At 37.6% G+C, this 27,407-nt stretch overlaps 2 protein-coding genes across 2 annotated transcripts; both read right to left on the bottom strand.

Annotated features, from left to right (window-relative positions):
• Positions 1-5,037: 5,037 nt before the first annotated feature.
• Positions 5,038-9,178, bottom strand: LOC122002433 (ferroptosis suppressor protein 1-like). Its single transcript, XM_042557594.1, has 4 exons — positions 9,005-9,178; positions 7,810-8,063; positions 5,580-6,031; positions 5,038-5,422 (listed from the first exon to the last, which is right to left on the bottom strand). Exons 1-4 carry the CDS (start codon positions 9,121-9,123, stop codon positions 5,162-5,164), a joined length of 1,086 nt encoding a protein of 361 aa, XP_042413528.1. The 5' UTR covers positions 9,124-9,178; the 3' UTR covers positions 5,038-5,161.
• A 1,132-nt stretch (positions 9,179-10,310) lies between these two features.
• Positions 10,311-17,832, bottom strand: LOC122002432 (putative glucose-6-phosphate 1-epimerase). The gene is made up of 9 exons (XM_042557593.1): positions 17,529-17,832; positions 16,042-16,116; positions 14,695-14,751; positions 14,455-14,615; positions 14,193-14,327; positions 11,330-11,432; positions 11,146-11,245; positions 10,826-11,053; positions 10,311-10,598 (listed from the first exon to the last, which is right to left on the bottom strand). The coding sequence occupies exons 1-8, from the start codon at positions 17,619-17,621 to the stop codon at positions 10,845-10,847; spliced, it is 933 nt and encodes a 310-aa protein (XP_042413527.1). The 5' UTR covers positions 17,622-17,832; the 3' UTR covers positions 10,311-10,598; positions 10,826-10,844.
• Between the last annotated feature and the right edge of the window lie 9,575 nt (positions 17,833-27,407).

The raw sequence follows: 27,407 nt of genomic DNA, 5'->3' as shown, positions 1-27,407 counted from the left end.
CTTGAAAAACTTGGGTTTATTTTTTACAAGAAAAATCAGAAGCATTTTGTGCATTTCAAACCTTCAAGGCTCATCTAGAAAATGAAACAAGGAACACTATTAAGACCCTCTGAATGGATCGTAGTGAAGAATATTGCTCAATCAAATTTGAAGATTTTTGTAAAATTCATGGCATTCGAAGAGAGCTAACAGTTGTTTTTACACCCCCAACAAACTAGTGTATCAGAGGAAAAATAGAATCATCCTCAATATGGGGAGAAGCTTGTTGACAAAAGGGAGAATTCCAAAAACTTTTTGGCCTGAAGCAGTAAATTGGAGTATTCACATCTTGAACAGAAGTCCTACACTTACTGTTCCAAATATGACACCAGAGGAAGCTTGGGGTAGAGGGAAACTAGTTGTAGATTATTTTTAAAATTTTTAGCTGCATCGCTTATGCACATATCCTGGATGAGAAAAGGAAGAAACTTGATGATAAGGGGGGAAAATGTGTCTTTCTTAGTGTTAGTGAAGTATCCAAAGCGTATAAATTATTTAATCCACAAACCAAAAAGATTGTGACTAGCTGAGATGTTGTCTTTGATGAGGAAAATAATTGGGATTGGATTAGGCAACAACCTAGTCAAGTTATTTTTGATAATAATTCATCAGAAGCTAGTCCAATAGCTGTTGAAATTTTGCCAACAACAACAGAAGCTACTATACAACAGCTCAATCTCTTCGTCGGATTCGAGAAGGCCTGCATGGATGGAAGACTATAAGGTAATAGAAATTGAAATCCAATGACTCATTTTGCTTTATTTTCATATTGTGATTCTACAACTTTTGAAAGTGTCGTCAAAGATGCAAAATGACGTAAGGCGATGGACGATGAAATTGAAGCCATTGAAAAAAATGATACTTGGGAGTTGACTAATCTTCTGAAAGGGCACAAAACCATTGGTGTAAAGTGGGTCTTCAAAACAAAACTAAAAGAAAATGGTGAAGTTGACAAGCTAAAAGAAATGATACTTAGTAGCTAAGGGATATAAGCAAGAATATGGGATCAATTATACAGAAGTTTTTGCTCCCGTTGCAAGACTTGATACAATCAGATTGGTGATCGCATTGGCGGCACAGAACTCATGGTCTATTTACCAGCTAGATGTCAAATTGGCATTCTTACATGGAAACTTGGAAGAACAGGTATTTATAGAACAACCTCTTGGTCATATTAAGATCAGAAATAAGCATAAAGTGTATAGATTAAAGAAAGCCCTTTATGGATTAAAATAAGCTCCATTAGCTTGGTATAGTTGTATTGAGGCCTATTTTTTTAAAGAAGACTTTTACAAATGTCCATATGAGCACACACTTTTTGTTAAAATTAGAGATAAAGAGAAACTGCTCATTGTCTGCTTATATATAGACGATCTTACATTTACTGGAATTGATGATGTCATGCTTAAAGAATTCAAGAAACCTATAATGGTTAAATTTGAAATGTCTAATCTTGGTATAATGCATTACTTGGCATAGAAGTAGTGCAATCAGCTAATGGAATCTTTATTTCTCAAAAGAAGTATATGAGAGAAATTTTGGACAGGTTTTAGATGAAGGATTGCAATCCTATAAACACTCCAACTGAGTTTGGCTTGAAGCTAAACAAAGATCATGAAGGGAAGAAGGTGGACAATATAATTTACAAGAAAATTGTTGGCAGTTTGATGTATTTAACTGCGACAAGGCCAGACATAATGTATTCTGTGAGTTTAATAAGTAGATATATGGAAAATCCAACAAAAATACATTTGTTAGCCACCAAGAAATCCTTCGTTACTTACAAGGAACTAAAGATTTTGGGCTATTCTAAAAGAAGGGTGAAAAGTTAGAGTTGTTCGAGTTTACTGACAGTGATTATACAGGAAATCAAGATGATAGAAGGAACACTTTAGGCTATGTTTTTATGTTTGGCACAGGGACCATATCATGGTCTTCTAAGAAGCAACCAATTGTCTCCTTATTAACTACAGAAGCTGAATTTATTGCTATAACAGCTTGTGCTTGTCAAGCTATCTGGTTGAGAAGAATTCTTGAAGAGCTTCAGTTCAAACAAGTTAAAGCTACTACAGTTTTTTGTGATAACAACTCAGCAATCAAACTCTCTAAAAATCCTATGTTATACGGCAAAAGCAAACATATCAATGTAAAGTATTATTTTTTAAGAGATCTCAACAATGATGGAATAATCAAGCTGGTTTATTATCGAAGTGAAGATCAAGTTGTAGATATACATATCAAGCCTTTCAAGTTGGCTGCATTTGTAAGATTGCGTGGTCTACTTGGAGTTTGTTCATGTTCTGCTATTGTTTTCTTTTAAATTGATTTCTGCATATTTCAGTTTAAGGGAGGGTGTTAAGATTTAAATGTTTTATTTTATAATATTTATTGAAATTTCTAGTAATTGGTAGTTTGTCCAAGTCATAGTTTGTCTGAGTCTTTAGGTGTTTAGTTATTTGATTTCGTGTATAAGAAAGTGCATTAGGTGATCCTATTATATAGGAGTTATGGTTTAATGTTAGGTTGAAGTGTTTTGATATAAAGCCTATTTATAGGCTCTTTTTCTTCATCAATGATAAGAGCTTTTTCATTCCAACATGTCTTTTTTGTTGGGACCTTGACGTCCGCTAGAGGGGGGTGAATAGCGGCTCACCCAAATCGTTCGCTTCCTACGTTGTTAGCTTGCGCAGCGGAATAATACAAAAATAAACAAGCTAAACAAAATACAAGACAAGAAAGAATGCAAACCAAGCTACACGATCATTTACGTGGTTCGGAGATAAAGCTCCTACTCCACGGCGTGTTCGTAAGGTGGACGATCCCTATCCGTCGGTGGATTACTCCCCGGAAGACCTCCGGCTAGCTCAAACTCCTTGTGGGTGGAGAAACCTCACCACAAACTCACCAAGACCTCTTGGACACAAGGAAAACTCTTGAGCACTTGTAGACTACTAATTAGACCTTAACCAAGTCTAATTTCGTCAACTCAAACCAAGCTCCCAAGCTTTGGTTTTATAGCCCGCGGGTTGAAAACCCCGCCTACCAGTCGACTGCTAAAACATGCAGTCGACTGCCCTCTGTGGAAATTCGACCGTTACACCTCAACGGCTCGATTTCACACATTCTGTTCGCTGCCAGTCGACTGCCCCAGTCGACTGCACCAGTCGACTGATAAAACATGCAGTCGACTGCTACAGTACTGCTACAGTAACGCTACAGTGCTGCTGCAGTAAACCCTAATTCTTATATTTTACTCCGAGTACAATCTCTCAGCACTCGTCCCTGCCCGACCAACCTAGACCTAGCCTTCTAGCCTCCTCCATCAGCCTTGCGTCCCTCGGATGCCTCCCCATCCTTCACGTCTTGCCTTCTGGAGCTTCCATCGGCCTTGTCATTGTTGTCGGGTCTTCCTTTGCCAAGAGGTCGCGCCTCCGGGACTTCATCCATTGCCAAGTTACACTTGGACTTACGTTGCCAAGACTACATGCTTAGACTTACACCGCCAAGACTCATCCTTGGACTTTCCTCCTTTGCCAAGATCACACTTGGACTTCCTTGTTGTACCTGTATCCTGCACACTCACAATGTATATCAAATACAACAATAAAACTAACTTAAACCTTTGCCCAAACATCAAAACCTAGGGTCACTAGATTGCTCCAACATTTTTTATTTTCTTTACCATTGTATTAGAATACACTGAATTCCATCCATTCCGATGGAGTACCGTTGCGACCACAAATAAAAAAAGATGGTATTTCCTATGTAAAATGATACCATTATAATCATAATTGTTATGTGGGTAAATTGTCCTAAACTCCATGTATGCAAACTCAACTTCCTCCTAAGTCATGTGTTAAAAAAAAATTATTCTCACTCCTTGCATGTAAATTTTTCTTTATTTCAACTCCTTAATGTATATCAATTTATTTAATTGCCCTTACCTTTTTAGGTACAAAAAATCTAAAATAAAGTATAATTTCTCCTAAATTCAACATATTTAAACTAGAATTTAATATATTTTCTATTAAATTGAGCACGATTTTTTTTTACCTGACTAATCAATTGATATACTTGATTCTAGTTAAATGGTGCTGAATTTAAGAGAAATTATACAATTATTTTTATAAAATAAAATCTCTTATTATTTTTTATAGGTATAAAAAATTCAAAATGATATATAATTTCTCCTAAATTAAGCATCATTTAACTAGATCGAGTTTATCAATTGATTGGTCAAATGGAAAAAAAGTCTTGCTCAATTTAATAGAAAATATACTAGATTCTAGTTTAAATATGGTGCATTTAGGAGGAATTATACTTCATTTTAGACTTTTTATACCTAAAAAAATAAGAGCAATTAGATAAATTGGTGTGCATTAAAGAGTTGAAGCAAAGAAAGTTTGCATACAAAGAGTGATAATAAATTTTTTTTAACGCAGAGACTAAGGAAAATGTTAGGGATTTTAGGGCAAAGTATCATTGTTAACCATACATAATTGATTTATTCATCTAATATTTACGTTGTAGTAATTACGATTTTATAATTATTATAATATAGACTATTTTGTTCAACAATAATCACAAACTATATTCGTTACGACACTAATTTGTCTTATTCATACAACTCACTAATCGGTACTGAATTTAATACATGTGAGGAAAGATAATACTCTAAAATATTATATTTAAGGATAATTATATCATTTTATAACGACTAATAGGGTGAAACACTCTTTTTATAGTAAATACAATTTCCTTGGAACACGACTGGATTTTTATTTTTAGATAAATCATTCATTAAAACAAGGAGCGTGCATTTACCGGAATTTAACTAATCCTCTAAATCTACCTCATCACCACCTGAGCGAACAGTGGATTATCGTCTTGATTGAGTTCAGATATCAGCGCAGTTAATGGTTCTAAATTCTATATAAAATCGTTTAAAATTATTTTATAGGTTGTCATAGAGAATCAATGCTAAGGCGATTTTCTACAGAACCAAAATAAACCACTGATACATGGATATACAAGATAAAGATAGTGTCAATTATGTGAGAAAATTAAGCACAAGAGCACGAACAAATCACAATATATTTCAAGGATGATGTTTGTGTTTGGCTCAAGAGGTGAGTCCTAGAGATTTTCTGGTCTTACCAACAAATAAGTCCCTGGACTTGATAAGCCCAGGGAAGCAGCCACTAATGGTGATAAATGGAAACTGTGCCACAGCTTCTTTGCGACCCAGAGAAACCAATGCCATGGAATAAGCAGCTTTGTACTTGGCCAACTTCTTCTCGGTCGCTCCTCCCTTCATCAACAGCTTTAAGTTGTTGGCCACCACTTCCGCGTGTCTCTGTGCAAGATACCCTTGCTTGATTTCCTATCGATGAAAGAGCAAGACGATATTCTTAACGCAGCCAATTTGACAAAAAAAAAATTATTATGTCCTCCAAGAACTAAACCTAGCATAAGTTGCGATCCATACTTTCTGTTGAATTGAGAAATGAGTTCTGAGGAAAGATTGATTGAGTACTTACAGGGACATCAGTTATGTCTCCTACTGCGAAGATGTTTCTTTGGCCTTTCACCCTGAGATATTCATCAACCATCAACCTTCCTTTCTTGTCCAAACTATCCTTGAGCATGGATTCGTGAAGCCATGATGATCCCAGTGGCTTGCCAATACAAACAAAATGGCAGTCAGCTGCGATCTTTTCTCCAGATGATGTTGTGTACACTCCATCTGCTTCTGAAATGGCATTCAAGTCAACTGACTGTTCTAAAAGAACTTCAACTTTCTTTAATGTCAGCCAATCTAATGCCTTTTTGGAAGCTTTGCTCCCTATGAACTCCATCAGCCTTGATCCTTTATGAACAAGAGTTACCTTCTTCTCGGGATAGTCTACTGCAATCTCTCCAGCAAGTTCGACTCCAGTTGGACCGCCTCCGATGATTAAAACAGATTCAGATGATTTTATCTTCTCATTGTCTAAATGTGAGGGAAAATAGCCATCATTAGAAATTCAATGAAACTCATCTTTGTTAAAATAAAGTGGCTTGTATGCCACACAACATATCCTCTCAACCAAGCTGAATGCAGCCAACACTATCAGACAACATACTGCGTTTAAATCTTTATCGTACCAGAGAAGTATACAATGAAGTGCTTCTTCTACCGATGTGCATCACCAAGAATGTGGATGAGAATGTATATTAACTTCAAAATTAAAAGCCTGATCTTTTGAATGAAAGACATTTGGATGGTAAGAGTAAACAAACATCACTTAAGGGGGAAAGAATTGAACAAACTCAATATAAGAGGAAACAGAGCAGGAAGTTACCATGAGGAATTTCAACAATGAAGTATTGCAGATATGGCCTTCATGAAAAGCAAATACAAAAATGATGACTATGTTTACCCTAACAGGGGAACCTAAATGCCATGGTCATGCTCCCAAAAACAAATAAACAATAATTAAAATTGTTGCTAAATTGTAATACATGTTCAAGCGCTATGGGATAAAAAGAATGATTGGGATGTTACAGTATTTCATAATTAATTTCTCTAGATAATGACAGACAATAAAGTGATCGCCAGAATAACAACTATCAAGATCAAAGCCCTCATCCACATGAATTATGCCCTTTTAGTGTATGCACTAATCAAAGAAGTTGGGTCACATAATTGAGAGGCTACCCCTACAAGCAATTTAGGACTATCAAAACCTGTCTAGAAAAGAATTACAATAGAAATCTAGACTTTCCTGTACCAAACTCTACAAATCCATCTTAGGCAGAGTAAGCCTCAACAGCTTTCACAGAATGTTGGTTCATAACATTCCTCAAATTTGGCTTCTATAATTTAACAACTTTCCAATCACGATATAGTATTTCTTTGAGTTGAAAAGAGGATTGATGGAAAGTAAAACCATAGAACAAAATGACTTCAGCTGTTGGTGGATATAATACAAATTTTTGTCTCATCAAATAGGAATCGCGAACAATTAGAACATCTTCTACTTTGGAGTACTTTCACAGAAGACAGATACTGCCAATACTGCCAGGCAATACCCAAAGATGGGCTATGAACTCAATGCATATGATAGAAAGAATTTGGTTTCCTCGTTTAGATGGAAGGTTTGCCTGGAAGGAAAAGGGGGAATAGGTCTTGCAGTGTTTACTCAATTTCTTTCACCCAAAAATAGACAGAACAAGAGAAAAGCTCAAACTAAAATGCCACTGTAGATCAGTTTGCATCGGCAAACTTATCATTGTTATTGACAAATGCAGTTACAAATTAAACTAAAGTAAACCTTGATAATAGCAATAGGAAATAATGAAATTTGAAATAGTGTCCAGGGACATGGAAAGTAATCTTGTTCTGGAATTCATTAAATTTATGAATTTTCAAATCTTATTGTGGAATTATGAGTTCCAATCAAACAAGTGGCTAGATATAAAAACATGTGAACATGTAAGGCCTACTGAAGTGTATTCTAATATGTAGCTTTAAGGTGAATTAAATAATAATGAAATTTGATTAAAAAATTTTGTTGAATCAATATATTAAACGAACAAATCAGCAAGCAATATCTAATTCATGTTTTAGGTGTGGAGAAGTTCACAACATAACTTGATATTATGGAACATCAACATGAAAACGAAATTAATATATAGACACAAGAATAAGTTGATAAATGCTTGACCCAAATATCTATTGAAATTTAAAATGGAAACAAAGAAATTGCAAGGATCGCAAACACTTACCTAGTTGAAATTCTTTTATCCTCTCATCTCTGCCTCTGGGAGTTGAATATGCATGACCAGTAGCTACTACAAGATAATCAAATGTGAAGGAACCACCATCTGCTGTAAACACCTGATTTTCAGTGATATGTGTTGCCGAAGATACTATAACCCTTGCCCTAGTATAATCAGTGTGTGAAATCAGTGATCTTCTTGTCAAAGAAGGCTCAACCATTGATCTCAATTCTGCCCATGGGATCTCAAAATAATCCTTCCTGATGATGTTAGTAGAAAGAAATATGTCAAGGACAATACATTTATTTTACATGGTCTAAGAAAACAATGAATATGTAAGGGAGGTATCCTCTATAGTATATGCACCAGTTCGTCTACGAACTCAGGCATGGAGAGTATTTGCTCTGATTACTTAAAAAGAAGAGTTACACCAATAGCCAGAAGAACCATAGCTTATTAGGCACGTTGACATCGGACAGGTAGCCCAGCAAAGCAAAATTTTATCATGCATAATTTGCAAAATTTGTGGATGATATATTTAACTGAGCTAACAATTAGACTTTAGTTTCTTTCTAATAATAGATATCAAACGGCGATAAAATTAAAGAAACTCCGGCGGAATCGTTCTGTAGTAAAAACAGATGGAATTCAAAAATAGACGACGATTCAAGGTGGATGAACTGGATCTCCAATTTAATTGGCGATCAACTTTCTCAAGGAAGCGTTTTCCGGTTTGGATGAGGATCGCAAAAGAAAAAAAAATTACAAAAAATGTTAATCTTTCTATCGCTAAATAAGATGATTTAACTCATAATCCCTAAAACACTCAAATGCGAGGAAACCAATTTCAAATATTTCAATTACATTCGCGAACGCCTCCGATGCCAAAGACGTTTTTTGAGGCAGCCAAGTACTCAATGAATTTATACGCCGGAAGAGCAAGCAGTTTGATGAAACCCTATTTAAAACGAAAACCACCCCCAAAATCACTCCTATTTGGCGTCTGTTCGAAGTAAATTCCAGAAAACTAGATTCAAGTATATGGAGGCAAAATCCAGCGCGACCGACAAAAATCGATCCTAAACGATCAACTTTGAAAAAAAACATATATGACGATATATTATCTAGGGATATTGATTCCAGCATAAGATTCGGTTTTCTGAAATTAAACAAGGGGAATATCGGGCGAAAAGATGCGTACGAGTCAATCAGAACTACATCGGCGATGGATTGCATGGACTTGGCGAGAAGCGCGCCGGCTATGCCACCGCCGACCACCACCAGCCTATCCTTCGCGCTCCCCTCGCCTGCTCCTTCCATAGCAGCGTTCGAGGGATCGAGATCGAGGGACTCGCCTTTGTGGCTTGCGTATCATTTATAGTGAAGCGTGGCGACTCCGTTACGCTTTCTTACGCTGGAATCAATCGCTAGCCACGCTGTCTTTTCAGATTTAGACAAAAATTAGGGTGGAAAATTAATCAAACGTTCATGAATAAATTTAGTGTTCAACTTGATACGAATTTATTTATATTCGTTCAATATACATAAAATTAATTAAACAAATAAAATTGAATAATTCGTTAAGTTAAACAAACAAGTTTGAACATATGTGTTCAGCTCGTTAATATTCGTGAACAACATTCGTGAACAATGTTCACAAATCATATTTATTAATAAAATTTGTTTTAATATGCTAAATAAATAATAAAATAAAATAAATAAATTTAAATTATCAAACTCCATAACCAATGAAATAACTAAGAGTTTTAAACAATCAAACAAGCTTGAATTAAAATTTGATAATATCTAAACAAACTAAACTCAAATCAAACTCAAATCAACCTCAAGCCAAGCTTTAATTGAGAGTTTGATAACATTTAAACGAACCAAGCTCAAGCCAAGCTTCAAATAAGCTCAAGCTCATAAAAAATAAATCAAACCAAGCTTGAACACTCATAAAAAATAAATCAAACCAAACTTAAACATTCATTTCAAAAGCTTGGTTCATTTTAAGCTCAGCTCGATTACCTTATTAAATAAATTTGAACACCCCAAAGCTCAACTCAATTTGTTTACAGCCCTAACAAAAATTAAAAGGAGGAATCTGATGAGCATTTTTTGCATTTATTATAAAAAAAAACCTTTATTATAATATGATATTAATTAATATTGATAAAAAATCATCTTGAGTAGGTATTACTCGTAGCTGCTGTTACATGATATAAATATTATAGGATTGATACTTGAAGAGTAATAAAATGAAATACCAAATAAAAAACGATTAGAATTGTCCTTTTTAATTTCAGCATTTTACTTAGTGGCCTCGCGTTAAGTTCTCCAAATGGACCAAATCCAAGCGAGAGCCTTCTCTTAAAACCGGACTAACCCAACTAATTTCAGTTCTAAAATGGGATTAACATAACTAATTTTAATTCTAAAGATATTGTCATAAATCGAAAATATTAAAGAAGCACAATAGACAGTCAACCTGCTTTCGCAAGATAACCTTTGAAATTAAGATATGTCGTTTTTTTATTTGCAAAATAGACCAGTTAATATGCAAGACAGACTAACGATGATCAAATTTTCAAATTTTGGGGACAGCACAGTCCAGATAGAAAACACAAATCAGACTTATTGAGCACTTGAGGTTCCCCATCAATCTTATCTAGCAGTTTCTCTTCACAGATCTACAAAGAGAGCAGGAAAAAGGAAAAGCACGCGATGGAAGACAGTGGACTTGCTAGAACAAACAAAAAATTATCTTGTTGCCAAGCATTGTGCCATTTAAGTGCCTGCAGATCCAAAAGCAAAACAGAAGCACCGTATCAGTAAAATGCATCTGGTGGTAGAGTCATCAGAAAACAAATATTGAACAAGATCTTAATGGATTTTCAGAGAACACACAGATTTACTGAACTCTCAAAAAACATCCATGAAGTTCTCAATTTAGGATGATTGTTGGTCAGGTTACATAAATACCTTTTTTGTCATTTAATAAGCCACAGAATGGATAGCTCACCGGAAAGGACATCTATTATTCATCCTTGAAGCACCCTTTGAGGATCCAACTGTCCACTTCGATAACTGGAAGGAACAGCAGAAAGCTCCAGCCTGCCCTTCCATTCCTCACCAGGCTTGAGAGTGATGGCCTTTTCAACAGCTGCTGGCTCAACACAGAGCATATGTTTGTATTCATCATCCCCAAGATCAGCAATGGATTTGGCCTTTTCCCAAGGATTCCATACCACTGAAAAAAAATGCAATAAAATTGAATGAAAAGGTTCAGCTTCTTTTGTAAGCTTGCCCAATAGCAAACCAACCAAAAAACACAAAGCTTACCTGCATCTGGAAGCCCATCTTTCCTCAAAACAAATGTTCGCTTTTTTTCATGATCTATAATCGCAATCTTTGTTGGTGTCCCCAGATATATCTTGTCCACCTGTCATAAAGAGAACAGTCAGTAAAATGATTATAAATCAAAACATGACCATGCTCATGCTCATGCTCATGCTCATGTACGTACTTCAGCCTCAAAAGTAATTGCATCTCCCTGTTCTGTGAATCGCTCCTTGGCTTTCAAGTTATCAAGGTAATCAAGAGTTTCAAGTCCTTCAATCCGTACTTCACTGAAACGTTAATATAAATGAATATAAACTAATTTATTAAATGAAAATAAGTAATAAAATTGATAATATCTAATAGGTAAGTTATCATTTGATTGATAACAGTAATAATTAATGATATTCATACTAACAATAATTGATCACCACCAATAGTAGATAAAAAAAATGTACAAATAATTACATCATTTACATGGTTTATTAGTAATATCCATACTATTAATAGTTTATTAATATTCTACAAATGATATCAGCATAATATTCCTATTGTTAACGGTTTATTAAAAAAAAAGACAGCTCAATGCACGAAGCTCCTTCCAATACGGATCCTGGGGAGAGTTTAGTATAGGCAGTCTTACCTGCTTTGCAAAAGACGGTTTCTGAAACTCCATCCCTTGAACTCCAAGTGCAACAATTTTACTATTGCACCAAGGCTCCCTTTTTTGTTGACAATTTATTGATATGGCAAAAAATGATATCATCATTAATATTGGAATAATTATATATATTTTTTTTAAGTTAGTCAGATAAATGATTGACTTGATTGATTAGATATATCAGATTAGTAATTGAATTTGAAATAATATAATTTATATTAGATTGCTTACTTCACTGATTATTTTAATTAGTTAATTCCACTCAATACAGACTATATAATTAATTAGATTATCATCACTAATTATAAATAATACTTGTTAATAATTAATTTATTTATTCAATTATTACAGATATTAATGATCAAATTATTAGATTATTTGCTTGATTAATTAGAATAAGAATTTGAATTTATTAATTTAATTGTTAATATACACATTAATTGTTGTTGAAATATAAAATACTGATATTTTAATCTTAAAATTAATCTTTGTTACGAACTGGGAACCAAGTGATACTGCTGCTTTGATATCACTGGTGCCCAAGTTCTCAAAATGACCAATATCAATACCAATATTAACCACGGCTTTCCTTAACAGGTAGATTATTATTTGATGACCAACAATGACCTCTATTCCATGAAGTGAACCCACCATGGGCTTTCAATGCTACCCCCCACCACCTTTCCCTTACAACCAGACACCACGAGACTAGTGTGAAGGAATTCATTGTTGATGATCCGGTGATGACTCGGGAGGGCCCACCTCCAAGGAAGTTCAGCGCTTTGGTGATCGCCAAAGTCAAGGGATGGTCAACTAAGAGACTAGCCGATCAGAAGGCCCTTCATCCCCGATCGGCTAGAAGAGTTCGGAGAGGGTTGGTCGAACCTACAACGCACCGAGACAAGGGGCACTCAAGCCGATCGACCTAGACATAGGCGTATGAGGTCAAAGAGATGGCCGGTCGGACCGATCGAGGGGAGCCCAGTCAAACTAACAGCCAACAAATAAGACGGGGGATACGTGCCAACATCCTTTTGGGAGTCAGTGTCGCCGATTAGTGGTGCATATGGACAAAACATCCTTTTGGGAGTCGATGCCGCCGACTGACGGCGCGGATGGACAGAAGATCGTACGGAAGCAGATTCCGCCGCCTCGGCAGAGATGTGTTTGCCCCGTTATGGTAAGATGTCAGGGATCCTTTCTCGATGTTAGCTTTTGGGGAAAGTTTGGGGATGCACATCCGCCCGGGAAGCGTGTAGTCTACCCGTCAAAGCTCTATATAAGGAGGGGAGCAGCCATCCACACAGAGGTACGCATAATACGTCTCTTGAAGCCACCATTCATCACTTCCTTTTTGCTCCTATCTTTGATTGCTGGTGTGTGACTTGAGCGTCGAAGGGCCGTCGCCGGGAACCTCCTCCCAGCTTGGCACTAACGACTTGTGATTGCAGGAACACAGGATCATTCGCGAAGACGAAGAGCCACCTCAGCGTTACTTCCCGGCTGCCATCTCCTCCACTTCGGGCAGGATCAGTTGATATGCTATGTTATTAGAACTTAACTACATATTCAACACAGATAAGATCCAGGTGTCCAAGATGGGTATTTCCAAATTTGTTTCACATGGTTAATAAGGATAACGAGTATGAATTGTGTTGGTGTCCAAGTATCAGTATCCAACAACGATACAAAGAAAATGAATATACTAAGTATCAAAGTAGGGAACAGCCAACTGAGACATGGACAATCTCGACTGCTACTGTGCAATATAAGTCAGCATGAACATTACATCTATAGAATGTACATGCCAACACAGTATCTTGGTTGGCAGATGGAACAGTTATGATCATGCCAACTGACACAGCAAGACATTTCAATCGTTGCTGTTATTTTGCCATAGGTTATCAACATTTTTGATGGAAGATAAAGGTGCGATCATTTAAAGAGGACACAGGATGGGTGAAAAAAAAACTTGTTATAACAAGAATATCAGGTTAAACAAAAACGCATGTAAAACTGTGACTAACAATTAATACAGTTCACCCTGCATTGAAATTCTTGGCATCTTAAGCATTAAAATTACCTACCAAGACAAGGTTTTGGGTCAGGGAAATAAGCTGATTCATAGCTTGAGTATTTTTCTACAGATTATCATAGTGCCAATTGAAAACTTAAGAGTTAGGACTACCAGGAAAGAAACTTGTGTTTCATTACCACATATAAGTTGATTGGAATAAAATATTTTCCAAATTTTAATATTGGTCCATGAAAAGAGGCATTTACATGCACGAATAAATTGACAAGCCAGTATATGTAACTGAAGCATGTAAATACAAAATATATCAGCAAAGGTACAACAGCAAAACATATCCAAATTCATCTAAGCTACCTGATATCAGAAACAGAGAGGTAGGTGTGGTAGGCAAATGTGAAGGAAAATGGCTTTGTATCAATATTTCTTATCCGTGATGTCAGCATTAGATCTCCTCCAGGTCCCAAAGTAATCCTTAGACGAAATTCATAACTGCAAAGAGAAGGCAGCAGCAACATCCATCAAGCTTAGAGATTTTAAGTAATTCAAACTCTTTTTTTTTAAAGCATTAGAATGCTAAATTATAAAAAATAATAGATAGGGATTGCTTGACCAGTACCTATGAGGCCATATTTTTAGATCCTCTTCACTTGGTTTAAAGATCAAATCAGTGAAAGCTTTGTTGGTGCTAACCGTTGGAAAAGGAGGGGGGTTGGCATCAATACTCCAAAATCTATTCCTTGCAAAACCATGCTGATCAAGATTTCCATGACTCCCAAACTGCATTTCTCTTAAATTGGGTTATGAATATAAACAAATCCAGAAATAATAAAGGCAAACAAGAAGAAGAATGTCATACTTGAGGAAAGCATATTGGTATACCACCGCGTATAGCTTTTGGAGGTTTGAAAATTGCCTAAAAAGGATTCAAGGAAAATAATATAACAGTTTTGTGATGAAGAGAAAAGAAAGGATTGAGAGACAACTTTTTCAGGTAAATCAATGGAATTTGATTCAGTGAGCAGAATTTTTTTTTTAAATAACTAGAGTTAGATTAAGCAAGTAAAATAATCAAAATGTGAAAATAGTGATAGATATGGTTGCATGCTTCCATAAACCTAGAAGCTTTACTGACAGGTTATTGAAATCACATCTTGGACAATGGTGTTGAAGCAGAAAATGTTTGCATTGTTGTTCTGAAAGCAAACAGTTACAGTATTGATTGCCACATCAGGCATCAGATATCTAAAATCACAAAAAGAAAGTTGATTGCCCCTTCAGGTATCAGATATCTAAAATTACAAAAAGAAAGCTAATTGTCTAAATTTTTGAAACAGGACTCGCACAGACAAAGGTCAAAAAGGCGTTCCAAGAAAGCTAATCAACACCTTCAGCCAAATATCTATCCACTTGGCGTGTCCTTACATTGCAAGAGAAAATAAATTTTTTATTTTCAGATCAGAGTATCCTCCCCTCGCCCTCTAGCCGAGTACCCGACCATTCAATACTATATCTTTACTTCAAATGCATGTTGGCAAAAGTGAAATTTAACTCCAGTATTAGTCTAGTTACTTCTTGCAATTTCAGCATAGCATAACCAAGATTAGCAAAGATAACTTGAACTAAATTCAGTTGAGCTTTAAGATTTGAGAGTTTACACAAGGTAATGAACTCTGAATCTAATATAGGTCCTGCTTAGACAATGACAAGTGCATTTACTTAATGGATGTTCATTACAAGAAGTAGTTTGAAAAGATACTTGAACTTGATGCATCTAAAACCATTTTAATAATGGAAACTGATATACTCTATATTCTTACCGCCATCTGTTGCTCCAAGTTCTCAGAATGCACTTCTCATTACATTTTTTTAGTTTTAAGTTTTTAAATCCACAATCAGTAAAACCCTATCAGGTTCAGATTGGTTAGATACAGATGGATTAGGAAAAAACAGAATAATTGGCACCAGTTCACTATCTATATATGTGGAATGTAAGAAATGCAAGTTTCTAGAACAGGTTGTTGAACCTGCCCCTTGTCTACAAGTCAAAGACTACTATAAAACCTCATATTTCTTAGAATATATGCATATGACATTAATAAATTTGGACCAAAAGATCATAGCTAATGTTGAAATAAGTAGATCTGCATCATAATTTTGACCAACTCCATGGTTAAACTTTGACTATTGGAAACAGTTTCAATACCTTCGTGCTGAGAAAAAGCAACTCCTCGCCATGGTCATTTCTCCAAGATGTCACATGACCTCCATACAAATACATCTGCAAATGAATAGGACATAAATACTCGCCTATAAACTGATATTGTAGCTAATATAACAAGAAAAAAGCAAGCAGCAGTCCTTTGCAGCACCTTTCATAGAAATGGACAAACTGGGTAACCAAATATTGACACTATCAACTCAACGAAAGTCAGTGACACTAGTTTATGAGGAGGAAAACTCACAAGCTTTTAAAATACAGCTTCTATATAATGATGCAACCCCATAATAGGACACTAGTTTATGTGCCTTCTGTACTTTCTCCACTGATTATGGATATTTCAAAGCAGAATGATATTGACAGAACTTCTAGGATATAGTTACAAGTATATGCTGACGCTGACTTATAATTATAGAACAGATATTGCCTTTGTTATACTTTCTCCATTGATTATGGATACTTTGTAGCAGAATGATATTGACAGAACTTCTAGGAGGCGGTTACAAGTATATGTTCATACTGACTTATAATTATAGAACAGATGTACTCCACGTCTATTATGAATATTGCATAGCAGTGTGATATTGACAGAACTTTTAGGAGGCAGTTATAAGTATGTGCTGAAGCTAACATATAATTATAGATCAGATGTTCTCTTCTCACCCTCTATATATATTCTATCCTCTACAACAAGAGCCACGTATTTGTGGCTTTGTCTACACTCCACGATCCACAAAATCTAATTTGATTTACGAGCATTTCCTACAGCTTCAATAAAGAGAACGGCCTCTCAATTTCCTACCACCCCACTTTAGGAAACCAGTCATCTACACTTAATAAGACAATAAAATTTTGAATCTAAAGCATTAGCTCAAGAAAGAATTTCATTGCATCTATTCTTTGATAAACCGCAAATGTAGAAATTATATTATGAGAATCAAGGTTTAATGTTTCTTTCAGAGCTAAAGTCTCAATCTCCATCCAGAATGAAACTATATTGATGTTGCGCAAGCATATCAACACGTGATGCGGATGGCACCGATGTGGAATTAGGATAAGTTTAATGGTTTAATGGAACTAGGTGTTGTTTTTTTAGGTTGTAAAGGGGCCTATTTCCCAATGTTTTCACTTGTTCGCTACCGTTCTACAGCAGAGAAGTGCACAAAGGCATCAGCAGGCAACGGAGGGAGTAGTTGAGGTAAATATTGTTCCCATTTCAGTTTCACCCCCAGCAGAACAATATATTTTTCGCAGCCAACATTTCAAACATTGATCAGACTTGCTTGAGCCCTGTTTGGAAGAAAAATCTTCTTTACAAAATTTTGTGCTCAACTGAAAGAATGCAAGAGTTGCATTCAGTAATAAAAATTGAACAATTTGAACAGGAGCATCAGAAACGGAAAGGGCAAAAAAACAACGAAAGCAAATGGATCCAGATCGGTGGGAACGAGAGAAGAATAGGCGAAACAGACCTCGGCGGAGCTTCCGCGGACCTCCCTGAGCACGACTTTGTCGAGGCCATTGACACCCTTGCAGATCTCTACCGGCGGCTTCTCGCCTGACATCGCCCAACTCCCATAACCCAAACCCTAACACTGGGGGGAGCTCCTCCTTGCTCGTCTCTCGCCTTCCTTCTAAAAAATAAATATCGCGAAACGGAAAGGAAGCTGGGGGCGGTGGGTTTCAATGGAGGAGAAAAAGGGCTGGGCTCAGGTGGGATGCGTGCTCCGATCTAGCAAGGGCCGTTGCGCATGACCATGATATTTCAATCCCACTGGTTTGACGATGAGATCTATGCGGATCGATTTCGACCGTTCGCTTTCTGCAGTGGTGCTCTCGTCGTTGGTTTTCGGCTCGCCCAATTGCCTTTTAAATTTGTGCCGGATCCATCTAATTCTTCCCGTTGGTATCCATCAAATTCCGAAAAAAAATAGCCCCGGACTACGGTATAGTAATTAGACTTTCAAATATGAATCCTAAGAATTTTAAGATCGAGATTCAAGCAGTGAATTATAATGGATTTTTTTTCTAATGAATAGTAAGTTTTTGTCAATATGATCATGAAAAATAATCAAATTATATTAGATCTATTATATATATATATATATATAGTCGTATCTGAAGAGACTATTTCTACCCTCCACTTGTAATTCTTTTAAAATTATGTGACAGTAATATACTGTTGTACCTTCCCTGGTCACAATTGTAACTTTATCGTTACAATTTTTACTTATACAGATGGATAAAAAGAGATAAGATAGAGATAATAATTATAGAATAAGAAATACTTATAGCGTGGAACTTTTATTTGGCATGTGTTTATTTGTGCAGTGGAAAAAATGATAAGTAAAATATAAGGAGTTTTAAACGAGAAAGATCAAATATTCAATAAAATATTTTATACTTATTAAAAATAAATTTTATTAGAATAAATACTCATACGCTTATCAATTGCGGAACATGTGTTTACGGTTTACTTATATATGAATGTGAACACGGTCAAATTCTTTCTACGTAAAGCTTCTTACATTCCGACTTAACGGTAAGTTAAGTTACTCTCAAAATTCCTTTATACTTTGTCAAATGTTTAATCCCTCCAATACTAGACAAAACTCTTTTATAGTTTGAGCTCTTACAGATGAACACTGCGATTGGAAGTGGCAATAGCGGGCGACGGGCGACGGGTGGTTGCGGCAAGCGATGAGTGATGAGCGGCGGGCAACAGGCGGGAAACGACAATGACAAAATCAGGAGTTGGAAGAAGCGGGGACGCAATGCAGATGGCTGAATGATTTTTTTTTTAAAAAAAAAAACTTAAATATTTAATTAAAATTTTAATAAATTGAATTAATCAACTCTAGTTACATCCTAACTATAGTTGAAACAAATTAAATAGACATAATTTAAAATCCCATAATCTAAGTAAATTCGAAAAAAATATATTATCCAATTTTATTTATGTATATCACTATTAATAATAATATTATCATTATTAAATAAGAGATAATAAGATAAAAAATCATACTAATTTATGTGCTAAAACATTCAAACAAAAAAAGTTTTATTATATTACTTAAATTGAACCAAATAATATCAAATTATTTTTCATCCTTCATAATCAAGGTTATGTGATTACCTAGTGATCCTGTCCGATAGTCGAGGTGACGGAAGCTGGGGATGTGGCGCTCCGGTTGACCACGTGTCGACTCTGCGTGACCTGCAACCACAACTGCGTTAATGCCGAGTCAGGGAAGGGATCTCCGTCATTGACCCTCCGACGCTCAAGTCAGTCACCGTCGATGTGTGGAAGTAAAGTAAAGTAGCGAACAACAGTAGTAATAGTAGATTATCGCATACCTCCGTTGAAGCTTGGACCCCCCCCTTTATATAAGCTCCTGTGGTATGTGTGCACGCTTCTCAAAGCTTTTCCTGAAAAGATGTATCAGTAAAGTGTTCCTGGCATAATTCCTTAACGAGTCACGCATATCTCTGAAGTGACAGTGGAAGCTTCTATCGTACGATCTTCTGTCTGAACCAACCGCTGACCATGCCGCCTGTTAGCGGCGCGTGCTCCCAAAAAGATAATATCCAGCTAGCAGTGTCTCTTTATTGGGCCGAGCGGGATAGTCGCTCGGCTCGGGTTCTTACTTTCTGCTCGGATGAGTGTATTATTTGGTCGAGCAGGGTCGACGCTCGACTGGCGCTCCCATTGTCCCGGTCCATGAGCCACTATCTGGTCGAGGGAGAAAGTCGCTCGGCCGTCTTTCTGTTTCTGTATAGCTCGGTCGTAAATCTGTTCCGTTCTTATAGCTCTGTATAAGACCGAGCTGGGAAGTCGCTTGGTGTGCCCTTGTAGATACTTAGCAGTCTTTTTGAGTGTCAAAAGCTCGGAACCCCGCCAAGCTATTATGATGTCGAATCGGGTCTTCATTATCCCGATCGGGCGAGCGAGTTCCCCGATCGGTCAATGGTATAGGGGTGTTTGACCACCTTGACTCTGACCTCCACCGTGGTATTGACCTTCACCATGACAGCGGGGTGGAGTCTCCCCCTTTTATCACCACATTATCTAATAATCGCATAACTAAGATTGCGCTTGATGATCTTGAACCAAACATATGATTATAAACATTATTACTACGGTCAAATGGAATAACCCATGATAGGACTGGTCAATCCATCAAAAGTCCATTATATGGCTGGGTAGAGCGGACAAGTCTATCATCGTGAATCAAAAAATCCCTAATACTACCCAATTCAAAGTAGGTTGTGAATTAGATGGGCTAGTCTATGAGCACGTTAAAAAAATTTAAAATATATATAGAAAAAATTAAAAATTTTAAATCTGAATTCTAGAATAAGTGGCCTCATTGATTTTTTCACTTTTGTTTAAACTTTTAGAAAAAAATTTGTTTCCTCAACCAGCATGTCAACCTAAGTTCATCATGGGCCGACCTGAGCAGGTCACAAACTTAAATAGGTCTATCCACTTAGACCCATTTTAAAATAAATTGATAAAATCTTAATTTAATCTGTTTAAATTATTTGATGAAACAGACTAATCTAACATATCAACCTAAATTGATGATTATAAACATTGTTAAAATTCTTTAGTTATAAAGCTTCTTATATGCTTCTTGTTTTCAATAGTTATTGACTTATTGTTTAACTCTTGAGTCAATTGAACTTTTATTTAGATGACTAATCTATTTGAATTGATACTGTTCCAATAACTAAATAATCATAGATTTTTTTACCTCAGCCGAGTGTAATTAATTGAACCAAGAAATATTTTATTCGCTAACATTCCAATATGAATTGACTGTCTAATTGATTCAACTATTTGTCGATTAAATTATTGACTCCAACCAATTATAAGATTTAATCCTCATACCTAAAACTAAAAGTACAGAGATCGCTTATAGACTCTCATCACACTTAGACTTCCCTATCAAGAGACAGTACCTTCACTCGTCTTACCAAAAAGCTACGCTTTTGGGCCTTCCTGTGGTGCTAAAAGACCGTCTCTATGAATTTCTTTGTCTATCTAGTATCAGTCGAGTTTAACTTGTCAATACCTTTCTTTGTCAATAATCCCGTCCAACCAAGACGTGAAACTAGAAAGCTGAAAAGATGAGGATTCTATTGATTAGATGAGAATCTCGTTTCTACTTGTAAGGTAAAATTAAATTAGAGAAAGAGTATCTAGCGTTGATCCTCCGACGCTTAAATCAAAGACCAGAAAAAAAATAGAAAATGAAAAATGATAGAAACGAAAACTTATGTTTCTTGTCCTTTCCTCATACATGGCATGCCACTTTATACCTTTCTTAGTGACCTTTCATCTTCTCCTATTTGATGATATTGATTATCTACAGAAGGTATCTTTGTCTTGACTACAGTGCATTTAATGACAGATGGAACGTTCCCCTTTGCTTTTTCTTCCTCAAGACCCTTAGTCTTCTCCTTTATTACTTCACATGATTGATGTCGGTGTCGTCTCCGACCGAATGTGTGGTCCGCTTGGACTGATTTCCCACCGACCAGGCAGCATCATTCCGATCGACTGATGTAGTCACTCCTGCTCAGATTAGCCTTGCTTGAACCCTGGTGTTGACCGCTTTGACTTTGACCTACACCGTGATTATTGACTTGTGTCACGTATGCTCTTATCTCCGTATCACAAGTCTTCCCCTCAAGTCTAGTCGAAAAAGGTTGCAAGTCTGGCTGACTGGACAGTGGATGCCTCAATGCCCGATCGGACTATTCACAGTTCATTAATTGCTATAAGAGACCCCTGAACCAACGCCACTCGGCTTTACTTTGCCTTTGCCGATCGGGGAGATTGTGTGCCAATTGGGAAGAAGGTCAACAATATTTCTTAAAATTTTCTACCTTCACTGTATCCCTTCGGGCGAGCGTGATTTTGGCTGACGCCATTCAAATTTCTTAAAATCTACGTAAATCCTCAAAGATTATGGTTGAGCACGCGACCATACCTTTTAAGGGCTTTAAATGCGGCCTGTTGACTGAAGAACATATGTCCTATATTGTTGTCGCATGCCTGATGTGACAGGTGGACAACTGCCTGATGACATGATGTGTACCATTTTCAAATTCAGCGGTTGGATTTGTTTCTAGGTTTGTGTACCTTGGATCGGACGGTTGTCATCAATCGACCGCAAGCTTTATAAGCCTCGTGTGTGTCGACGTCGTCTACTTTGCTCTTTTGTCTTCAGATTTTACCGCTGTGTGCTCTTCTCCGATGATTTTGTTGTGGCGTTCTCTTCTCCGACGATCTTTCCCTTTTCTTGTAAGCTTTCCTTCTTATTCAGATCTTTGGTTGTTCTTAGCATCCTCTTTCTCTTTTTCAATTGAACTTATGTTCTTGTCAATCTTTGTTTCTGATGGCGAGTTTCTCTCAACTTTCTATTGTTGGATCGAAACATGCTAGGGGGGAGGGGGTGAATAGTGCTTGTGCTTTCACGTTCGTTTCGAAAAACTTAGAGTAACACAGCGGAAATTAAAACACAGAGACACAAGCAAACACAGGGATTGACTTGGTTCAGAGCCTGTGGCGACTCCTACTCCAAGGCTCACGCTCGTTGAGCGTTTACTTTAGGCAACAATTATAATCGCGCAAAAAGTTACAAGAGATTATTACAAAACTATACTGAAAAAGCTATACCAACAACAATGAATTGAAACTTCGCAGCTTCGGGTCGTCGGGGTCTTATTGTAGCTCAGCCGGATAGTCTCATTAGCAGTGCGCTGAAGAATGATTACCAAAACTGTGTTGTTACAAACTGCTGGTCGAGATAGGCTTATATAAGCCGTTGAGGGCACCTTCAATGCCCTTGAGGGTGCCTCCATCCCTGGCGGATCCGCAACGTGCATGAGCTTTGACTCCTTCGCAGCCTATCTACCTGAGAGCACCTCCAATGCTATGGAGGGTGCCTTCAAGGCCGTCCAAAGCGCCTCATCACTCCATGAGGGCGCCTCCAGCTTTGTTGCGCACGCTCTCTAGCTCTTGCACCCGAGGTGCCTCCAAGCTCCATGGAGGGTGCCTCGGGTACTGTTCATCCAAGGCAAACCATGTTATTTTGTCCCTGCAAGATACGTTAGTCCCAAAATACCAAGCATACCCTGCAACAAAAAGTTAGCACGCAATAATAAGACAAACATAAATGTTTTGACAATCACTGGACTGTCCGGTTCTGACTTCGGATTTTCGACCAGAAACCCTAGGTTGAACCAACACCTACTGTTCCCTCTTCTGGGGAATGTGTCCTCACCTACTCCACTCAGGAGAGTATACCTGTTGCTAGTTCGATCCTCCAGATCAACTGGGCTTTTGCCCAACGCCCGAGTCTTTAGGTCTTTCTGCTGGACACCAAGACTTTCTGCCCGATCTGCGACGCCGAGATTTTCACCTAGAGTTTCTTACTCTAGGACTTCTGCCCAAAGACCTCGACCCGCCAAGGCTTTCCGCCTAGGGTTACCACCCCCTAGGATTTTCTGCCTGCCTAACCGCAGCTAGGACTTTTGCCTAAGATATGTTAGGATTTTTCCTGCAAACTCATTCAAACACATTAGATCACAAATAACCTTAACTTTGAATCCTTTGTAATTATCAAAACTCAGGTTCGATCGTCGGATGCTTCCTGCACCAACATCTATCCCTGTTCCTGGCCTCTGGTACACCTCCATCGAATCTAGATTCGACGAGAGTGACGCAGAAAGCCTAAACTTTGCTTATGAAATTCCTCCTGGCTATGAAATTGCCCTTCCTTCTTCATTCGATCGGCCCTATGAGCCACCTTCGGGTTTCGTATGTTTTTTAGGGACCAATTTACTGTTAATCTAAGGTTCCTGGTCCACCCTTTCTTCTCTACAATTTATAAATACTTTCATATTTCTCTCCACTAGCTAGTGTCGAACTCCTTTCGGCTACTGTGTGACGTTGTAGTCCTTTTTCGCCTGCACGACATTTCTCTATCCACCCGGCTCTTTCACTACTTCTATTATCCAAAACTATCCGAGTCGGGGACCTTCCTATTCCAAACTTGAGCGGGCTCGATCTTTTTTGATAAGATACCGTCCTCCAATAAACATTGGAAGGAATACTATTTTTTTTTTTTTGTCAAATTCCCAGATCGGCCTGATTTTCCAACCGGCTAGAAGCTAGAGGTTGGAAATCCACCGTCACTCGGCAGGTACAAGGCCCGATCAGACTACCTTTAGGTGGCTTCCAGCTTGTCTGACCAGAAATACGATATCCACAAGTTACTGCTGGAGGGCGTCTTCTACATATTTGGCTTGAGCCCGATCCTCACAAGACTTCCGTTCAGCCTAGGTATGCTCCTTCTTAGTCTTACTTTTGAATCTAACTGATTTATCTTTTTCTTTTGCAACTCAAGTCATGTTGCGGGCATATCTGGTCAGAAAATCCAAACTCGCGGAAGCAGAGATCAATACTGCGCCCATGGTTGAGTTGGAGAGTCGCGACTTGCAACTGTTGGAACCCCAATGTTGTTTTGGTGTGATCAACAAGTTAAGTTAGGTCCTGTATTTTTCTAACCTTGTGTCTAAGTGTGCAGGAGCTAAGGAGTACAGGTAGTCGAGCGGAAAACGCAACTAGCGAGAAGGATGGCATGTGGTGCGCCCGAGGGACGAGGTGCTGCGGAAGAGTACACCGGCGGACGAGAAGGAAGCGTGCGATGGTTCCGAGGGATGAGAATCCGGAGCGGAAGACTGCTCGAGGAGTAAGAGACCCAACTAGCGAGAAGGTCGGCACGGAGTGCGATTGAGGGACGAAGACTACGGATGAGTACGCTGGTGGACGAGAAGGAACCACGCAGCGATTCCGAGGGACGAGAAGCCGGAGCGGAAGCCTGCACAACAAGACCGGAAGTTGGGTTCGGGTGAGCCCTATTCCGAATGGCAGAGATCACCCAAGCGAGCGAAAGACTCGGTCTGAGGCGAACGGAACCGGAGCAGAAGACTGGGGTTGAAAAAGTCAACGGGGTTGACTTTCTCGCCCAGAGCGCCCGGAGTTGACTTTTGACCAGATCGGGTTTTCACTCGATCTGAACGTTGGGGGATAAAATTTATCCCCCCAGGGCGCCCAGAATCCTTCGGGACTATAGTTTAGCTTTTGTTGTGCGCTTCATTGCTGTAAAAGGCTTCTCCGCTAGAAGAAGATACTAGTGCTACGCTTTCCTTGGATTAACAACCTCCCCGGTTATAACCAAGTAAATCTCGGTGCGCCTTTTACTTTTTTTGAGTTATTTTCTGTTTATCTATTTTATGCAAGTGTTAGCTTAAGAGTTTGAGAATGGTTGGTTTTTGTTTTTGTATTAACAGGGTTATTCAACCCCCCTTCTAGCCGGCCGCAACGCTCCTACAAGTGGTATTAGAGCCGAGGCGCTTCAGGAGGACTAACCGCCAATCGAAACAAAGATAATGGCCGGACCAAGCATACACCCGCCGAAATACGAAGGGGATTTCGCTACCCAGAAAAAACTGATGTAGGTATTTTTCACAACATATTTTGAATTAATTTTAACAATGGAACTTGCTTTTGTAGCTCCAGAGGGCAAGGAAAAATATCAATGGACAAAAAAGAAGCAGGCTAAATACGTGGCGAACGACAAAGCAGAATACCATCTGTTAAGCGTTCTTCCGCCATAAGAAGTCAATCGAATCGGCAACTACAACTCCGTGAAGGAACTTTGGGAAAAGTTCCTCGAGCTGCACGAAGGAACTTCCGAAGCCAAGCTTGCTAGACGAGATCTGCTTCGCAATCAGTTCACCAGCCTGCGACTTGGGGAAGACGAGATAGTCGCGCATCTGCACTCGAGAATAAAAGAAATCATTACCGAACTTTCGAATCTTGGAGAAAAGGTAAGTAACCGAGATTCGCTTAGGTATGCATTGAATTCTTTTCCTAGAAATTCAAAATGGGCATCACTAGTAGATGTCTTTTACATTTCAAAAGATTTAGAAAAAATTTCATTAGAAGAATTCTTTTCAACATTTGAAGTGCATGAGTCAAAATGTGCAGGAATGAAGGAGCCCAAGAACAATGTCGCCCTCAAGGCTTCAAGAGACGAACCTGAGTCAGAATCTTTTCTCGACAATAAGGAAATGGTAATGATGGTAAGAAGATTCAAGCAACTTTGTAAATCTAGATCTACTAACCGTCCACAAGGGGAAAAAAAGGGCGATCCATTGCTACCACTACGACGAAGAAGGGCACGTCAAGGACAACTGCCCCAAGCTGAAGAACAAGGACAAGGAGAAGGGTAAGAACCCTATCCAAAAGCAAAAGGCCCTAAAGGCGACGTGGGACGATACGTCATCGAAGTCGGAAGTCGAGGCATTCTCCGGACTTGCTCTAATGGCAAGACATCAAGATGACTACTGCGAGTCAATCTCTTCCGAAATGAGCATCGAGAGTATCAATGAAGGGGGAGTCACGTTAGAAGAAAGCAGCAGTTCAGGGGGAGAAACGGACAACGAGATCGACAAGGTAAGTCAGGTACGATCTCTTCCTCCCGACAAAATGTTTAAGTTCGTTTAACTTTTAACAAAAGATTGCCGCAAATTAGAAAATGAAAATAAAAACTTAAAAGTAATTCTAGCTAAGTCTTGTCCTTTAGGAGAATTAGACAAATCAAAATTAGAAAATGAGAAATTGAAATCAGAAAATAAAGATCTGAAAATTCAAGTAGATAATTTGAAAAATCATACATGCTCATCTAATTTTAGAAAATTTAAAAATTTGAATTGATATTATAGATATCACCTGGGACAAATTAGGAATATCTCTAGAAAATATGTCCCTCAGAAATTTTTAATCAATCCAGTAGGTTGGAACCTATATTGGGTTCCTAAGTCATGTTTAAATTAAATTATTGATTAGACTTAGAGCTTTTCAGCGAGAAAATTAAACATTGAAATTTTTTATGAGGCTTTGTCTAAGGAAGTGGTTGTTGCTCTAAAACCAAGAAGGTCTAGTGTCTCACCACGACCTGGAAGCCAAAATATTGAAATAAAAATGTTTTATTAACTTTCTGATAAAATCATTAAGGTGGAAATTTAATAATGCTTTAAAAAGTCTTTTAAACATTTTTCTTTCAAATTTTTTACTTAGAATTTCTTTTAGAAAATTTTCGTACTTAAATTTATTACTTAATTTTTTTTAAGTTAAATTTTTTGTTCAGAAAAAAATCTTTATACTTAGAAAAAAAAAATCCGTGCATAAATTTTTTTTTTTGGAAAATTCAAAATTTAAGTTAGAATTTTTTTTTTTTGCAAATTCTCTAACTTAGAATTTATTTAGATAT

This window comes from Zingiber officinale, chromosome 7A, assembly GCF_018446385.1.
Source record: "Zingiber officinale cultivar Zhangliang chromosome 7A, Zo_v1.1, whole genome shotgun sequence".
Classification (NCBI taxonomy): Eukaryota; Viridiplantae; Streptophyta; class Magnoliopsida; order Zingiberales; family Zingiberaceae; genus Zingiber; species Zingiber officinale.
Note: the sequence above shows the minus strand (reverse complement) of the source record. Positions and strands in the feature narration are given on the sequence as shown.

Excerpts from the sequence above, each read along its gene's own strand:
- LOC122002433 (XM_042557594.1), bottom strand. The coding sequence starts at position 9,123 with ATGGAAGGAGCAGGCGAGGGGAGCGCGAAGGATAGGCTGGTGGTGGTC. Across the intron at positions 6,032-7,809 it reads GATAAAAGAATTTCAACTAG|ACAATGAGAAGATAAAATCA; the intron begins GTAAGTGTTTGC and ends CCTCACATTTAG. Across the intron at positions 5,423-5,579 it reads GAGACATAACTGATGTCCCT|GAAATCAAGCAAGGGTATCT; the intron begins GTAAGTACTCAA and ends TTTCATCGATAG.
- LOC122002432 (XM_042557593.1), bottom strand. The coding sequence starts at position 17,621 with ATGTCAGGCGAGAAGCCGCCGGTAGAGATCTGCAAGGGTGTCAATGGC. Across the intron at positions 16,117-17,528 it reads TCCGCGGAAGCTCCGCCGAG|ATGTATTTGTATGGAGGTCA; the intron begins GTCTGTTTCGCC and ends ATTCATTTGCAG. Across the intron at positions 11,433-14,192 it reads CTCTCTGTTTCTGATATCAG|TGAAGTACGGATTGAAGGAC; the intron begins GTAGCTTAGATG and ends TTAACGTTTCAG.